Source organism: Sinocyclocheilus rhinocerous, unplaced genomic scaffold (genome assembly GCF_001515625.1).
Source record: "Sinocyclocheilus rhinocerous isolate Xijiao unplaced genomic scaffold, SAMN03320098_v1.1 scaffold82, whole genome shotgun sequence".
In the NCBI taxonomy this organism is placed as follows: Eukaryota; Metazoa; Chordata; class Actinopteri; order Cypriniformes; family Cyprinidae; genus Sinocyclocheilus; species Sinocyclocheilus rhinocerous.
This window is the reverse complement of record NW_015644168.1, coordinates 1749633-1755426: the sequence shown is the minus strand read 5'-3', so window position 1 is coordinate 1755426 and position 5794 is coordinate 1749633. Positions and strand designations below refer to the sequence as shown.

General features: G+C 32.7%; 1 protein-coding gene across 3 annotated transcripts in view; it reads left to right on the top strand.

The window, feature by feature from the left end:
• nectin1b (nectin cell adhesion molecule 1b) overlaps positions 1-5794 on the top strand; it is a 229683-nt gene that overhangs the window by 213167 nt on the left and 10722 nt on the right. For 2 of the 3 annotated variants that reach the window (XM_016575742.1, XM_016575743.1), the window contains one exon: positions 464-648. The exons of the other annotated variant lie outside the window; for it this stretch is intronic. In XM_016575742.1, coding sequence (XP_016431228.1) covers positions 464-604 — 141 coding nt within the window. In that variant the 3' untranslated portion in view covers positions 605-648. The remainder of the gene's footprint in view (positions 1-463; positions 649-5794) is intronic. 3 annotated transcript variants of the gene reach the window in all.

Below are 5794 nucleotides of genomic sequence, written 5' to 3'. Positions count from 1 at the left end.
CATTTTTTTTTTCAGTAGGCCTAATATTATTCTCATTACTATGATTTTAAATTAGTAACTTATCTTTACTATAATGTGATAATTACTAATCCTGATTCTCATTACTGTAAAAAGTCACATTATTACAGTTTCAATATATTTTGTTAATGTATTAATTAATATGTTATTATATTACATGTTATTATGTATATTATTTAGAATTACTATTGTATAAATAATAAAAATTGTATTACAATATCATTAATATTATTATTATATGACTTGACTCCTCGGTGAAGTGTTGTATTATTATTACTTTATTTTATTTTTTATTTTTTTTCATTTCACTAACCTGGAGTCTGTGCTCACTGATTGGAGTGACAGCTCTCTCTATTTCTGTTCTCCTCTACACTCTCTCTGTCTCTCTCACTCTTTCTTTTGAGCTCCACTCCTCATACATCCTCTCCACCTCTCTTATCTCCAGAACTCTGGTCACAAGGACTGTGATGTCCAGTATGCGGAACTGGATACTGCAGCATTGGCTTCCTCTCCCAGCCCACGAAGCTCTGTGCACACTGGCGGGGACCTTGTCGAGTACGCAACCATCCAGCCTATCTCACACTAACGCATGCCATTGTAAGCCTTTCCCCCTATGACTCTGGCCTCAAGGTACACAGATTGATGCACTCCTATGTTTCTTTTCCTCTGTTTGTCCCTCACTCTCTCTCACTGAGCACTGAATTCCCTCTGTGTTTCCTGTTTGTGTCTTCTTTCTTCTGCTGTTTGCTTTTGCCTTTATCTATGTATCTATCTGCTGTCCAAGGCTGCCATCTAAATTGGATACACATTTTGTTATTGTTTAATAAAAAAATCACAGTAAATAATAAGTTACCCAGAAATAAGCTACAAATTCAAAAAACGAATTGATTTTTTTTTTCTTTTATCTAATGCCACACCATTGAATACATTGTATGTATTCAAGATTTTGCATTATTATTATTTGTTTGTTTGTTTATTGCTAATTAATCAGATCAATCAATTATCCACCAGAATAAACCAGTAATTAATCAATTTAAAAGTTTCATTACTGATTTATTCTGGTCAATTTAGAATAAACCAACATTAATATTTTACTGTTATTATTATTATTATTATTATTATTATTATTAAGGAAAAATAGTATTCATGAATTTCAGTGTCCGAAACAACAAGTATAAGTTTATAGTATATAGTCTCCATTGTCATGCATCAGGGCTCGAATCAGGCATGTGTGGTCTGAAGAGTGTGGTTTTACAGCTGAGATTGATTACATTGCTGCAAATGGTTTATATATTATTCAAGAACTTGATTAAGTGAGGAAAACTATGTTTAATGGGGTTTCGGAAGAGATATATGAGTGGACATTTGGTTAATTGCAATTGTGGTGGCCATATGTTAGAAGTGACTAAATACCAAAGCTTTTAATCATAATAAATGACCTACCATGTCAGTTTGATGGGGTAGTATACCTAACGAAGATGCGTGTAATTTGCTGTGTTAAAAAAATAATTATATCATTGTTTGACAGTTATGTGGCTCTTTGACATTTTAAAAACCTCACGTCATTTGTTTGAACATCTCAACACAGAAACACTGCCTTAACCAATGGTATGAGTGTGGGATGGGAAAATCTGATTTATCAGCCTATTTGGAAATTTGGAAACCTCTTTGAAAATAGTAAGTTTTCAACAAGTATGCATTGAAATGATAAAAAATGACTATATATATATATATATATCCTGAAAAAAGTTAGTATTTTAAAATATATTAAATAGAACTTTATTAATATTTCACAGTATTGCCATTTTTTACTATATTTTCGATCAAGCAGAAGATTCCTTTAAAAACATCAAATATCTCACTGACCCCAGATATTAGAATAGTGGTGTATGCAGTTTTATTCTTTAACAGTTTGCCATTTTGCTCACTCAGTAGGTTTCAGACAGTTCTTTTAATGTTATCTCCACTGTATAAGATAAACACACAAGAGGGTCCGACTTTTGCCTGTTACTGTCCCAGTGTGCAAGAGATTTCTCATCGGTTCAGAAACTCATCTCTTCTTCTTTTAGATAATAGCAGCCGAGAGGAAGAAGAAAGAAAGAAAAAAAAATGCAGTTCTCAGGGGTAACGTCTGAATGAGTCAGCCTCACTGTTAAAACAAGCAATTAATATCACAGCGTGGAGTTCTCAGAGGGCCACCGCTGCAAACACTGCTGAGCAGGAACATCGTAAAACAAGAACAAAATAACTCAACAAAAGACTTGACAGCCGTTCTTAGACGAGAATGTAAAGTTTGAGTGCAAGGGAGCAAAATCAACAAATAGAATTGCTAAATCATTGTTAGCGGTAACGTCTGAATGAGTCAGCCTCACTGTTAAAACAAGCAATTAATATCACAGCGTGGAGTTCTCAGAGGGCCACCGCTGCAAACACTGCTGAGCAGGAACATCGTAAAACAAGAACAAAATAACTCAACAAAAGACTTGACAGCCGTTCTTAGACGAGAATGTAAAGTTCGAGTGCAAGGGAGCAAAATCAACAAATAGAATTGCTAAATCATTGTTAGCTGCTACAAAGTGTTTCCACAGAGAGAAGTGACACACTGTGGATCATCAAAAGAAAAAGTATAAAAAATAGTGTTATCTATACATTTATACGGTAGTTTGAGTGCAAGGGAGCAAAATCAACAAATAGAATTGCTAAATCATTGTTAGCTGCTACAAAGTGTTTCCACATAGAGAGAAGTGACACACTGTGGATCATCAAAAGAAAAAGTATTAAAAATAGTGTTATCTATACATTTATACGGTACATAATTTTATGATATGCAGTTTATCAAATACCATCAATAAATTATGATCCTGCCAAAGTATGTTTTTCTAAAAGCTTAAAAGCATCTCAGATCAAAATTATTCGAAGCATGTTATTTTCTTTCTCTAGCATTTAAAGTATTCATCAGTGTTATGAAAACGGTATTTTAAACCAAGCATTAAAGTCAAAGTTTAATATTGCACTATAAACAAATGTCAGGTTCACACAGCATGAGGACTGATGCTAAGCGCAGACTGCATGGTGAAAATAATCATTTATTTCTGTTCAAGGACTAAAAAAAAACTTTTCCTTGAGAATAAAATAGTTTTTTTGCAGAGTCAAAGCTCTGTAATATTTTAATTCATGTTTTCAATATTAATAATAAAGCAAGAAAAATTGAGAATATATAAATTGATTTTATAATAAATTTTTGAATAATTTTAGTGATTTTTTTCAGGAAATTTGTGGCACTAAATAATCTCAAACAACATCGAATAATACGTCAAATTGACAATTCAATGCTGTCCTTTATTCAGCAGAAACATGCTTTCTTTCTATGAAATTAGGCTTATTATGCAATGCACCGAATCACGAAACTCACAAAGCTGTTTTTACCTGTGTTAGGGAAAGTGGGTGCTAAATGACATTTTGTTTAGAAGATGAAATGTTTGTGTACTTTGTATATTAATAATGGAGGTAGTAATTTATCAAATGATGATTGAATGATGGAGAACAGCATCATAGTATGTCAGATCACAGTAGTCTGCTGTATTCTCTAAAATCTTGCTCTCCGAACTGTGACGTGCAAATTGCTTTTAGCACTTATTTTTTGGGGCACGTTTGCACTGGATTTGCATAATTCCTTTAGTGAATTGAGTGCTGAATCAACAGAGACCGCATGCGCTAGAACCAATACCATCAGCATTGTTCATAGTGAAAGTGCTTTTAATATCAATTTGATTCTTAGAATACATTAGGAAGTCATGGAGTTTCTCTTTTACTTTGTCTGGACCAAGGTGCATTTTCTCTAATTGCTTAAATGATGCAATTACATTTGCTTTGAATTGCAATTTCCAAGTGTTTTTATTTTCCATTAGTACTTATTAACATTAATGAGATTCAATATCATTTGTAATGTCATTCAAGCCCAAATGCGGCCTTTAAAAATTATATTTACCTCTTCAGCTTATTCCTCAAAAGTGACTTCAGCCATTTGACCCACATTACCATAATGATTAATGACTGACATTCCAATATCTGTCATTAGAGACCAAACATGTTTTTATCTCTCATCCCGTCTGAGCTGTGATGATTTGGAGGATTTAAAGTCTCAGATGGTAGACTTTCTTGCAGGAGATCTTGCAGCGGCTTCTGAGTATCGTGCATCGAGCTTTAAGTTTTATTATGCTGACATCACACATAAGCTCACTCACTTACGCGCGACCCATTGCTTTTTTTCTTTGTGAATCTTACTTCAGTCATCTTGTTAGTCTTTCCTTTGTGTGAGTGTGAAAGTTTTCACTGAAGACTAAAACAAAGAAAAGCATGTGAAACAAATGAGTATGTGTTATGTTTAAATTATGTGATTTGTTTGTAATAGATATTATAGACACATTGAAATTAAATACAAGTCCTAACAGATTTTATGATCTTATCAGAAAGATGCTTGTAAAAAATTCTGCTGAAGTAAGAGAATGTGTGCTGTACATTTCAACGTACCTTGCATACCTTAAAAAGATGGAAATAAAATATTTTAAAAGAATACACTTAAGTGCAAACTGAATGAAGACTTGTCGAACTGAATGCTTGTTATTCACAATTAAATGAAAATGCACTATAATTTAAATTTATATTAAATGCAATTAGATGAAGTTAAGAGTGTTTTTTGACCCACTTAATTGTCTTTGAAATACAGTTAAAGTTTACTGCAGAATATAGTGACAAGTGTTTATGGTAAACTAAATCTATTCTTTTTTTTTAAATCTTAATATATTTTATATTTTAAATTTTATCTATTTGATTTGTATTTTGTTGCAATTTGGTACATTTAACATGTATTAACTCTAATGTTAACTCTAATGTGAAGTCTTTAGTATGTTAGTCAACACATCAGAATGAGTGTACTTTTTTTAAAGCATGACAAAAGACTACTAAAACATACGATTATTTAAAATGTGCTTTAAAGCTTTTAATTTGACATTATTTCATTTTGTTTCATTAATATGATCTGCAATTGCATTTAGATTCCCCGTGCATTTCATCTAATGTGACTGATAACTCTTTCCCCACCATTAACGATATTTCCCATCATTTATTACAGTACATGCCACTTCAAAATATAATCATGATTATTAATCATCATGATTGTGATTCTTTATTTATTTATTTATTTACATTTCATCATAATTATTCCACTTTCACATAAGCACAAAGCAAGGACATTGCAGATTTAGTCGCTGCAAACAGCGCAGAACGTGAAAGAAAACAGACTGGCTCAGTAGAGTTCGCTAAACTCCAACTTACATGTTTGCCATTGTTTTGAACTCACCAATGATTTGTCCGTAATGTACTGAGTGGATTAAATAAACCACTGCACAGAAAATGTATTGATTTAAGAAAAAGGCTCTGATTGGGGGATTTAAACTGTTGGCATCTGGCAACCGTAAGCTTGTGGAGGCTTGTTACCAACACAAGATAAGGCAAATGGCAAATTAGAATGAAACATTTTCAGGATAAATAACCAGTGAGCAAAAAATGCAGATAATTATGCTTAACCATAGGAGTAATTTGCGGGTGGGACGGGTGGGACATGTCCCCACCACTTTTTGCCAGGGTCGATATTGTCCCTACCACTTTTTGAAAGTAATTGAAAAATATATTGCGGAAGGTATGTATTAAAGGGAAAACAAGATCAACAAATCATTCTTCATAATCTAATTAGGGTGATAAAAAAAAAACAACAACA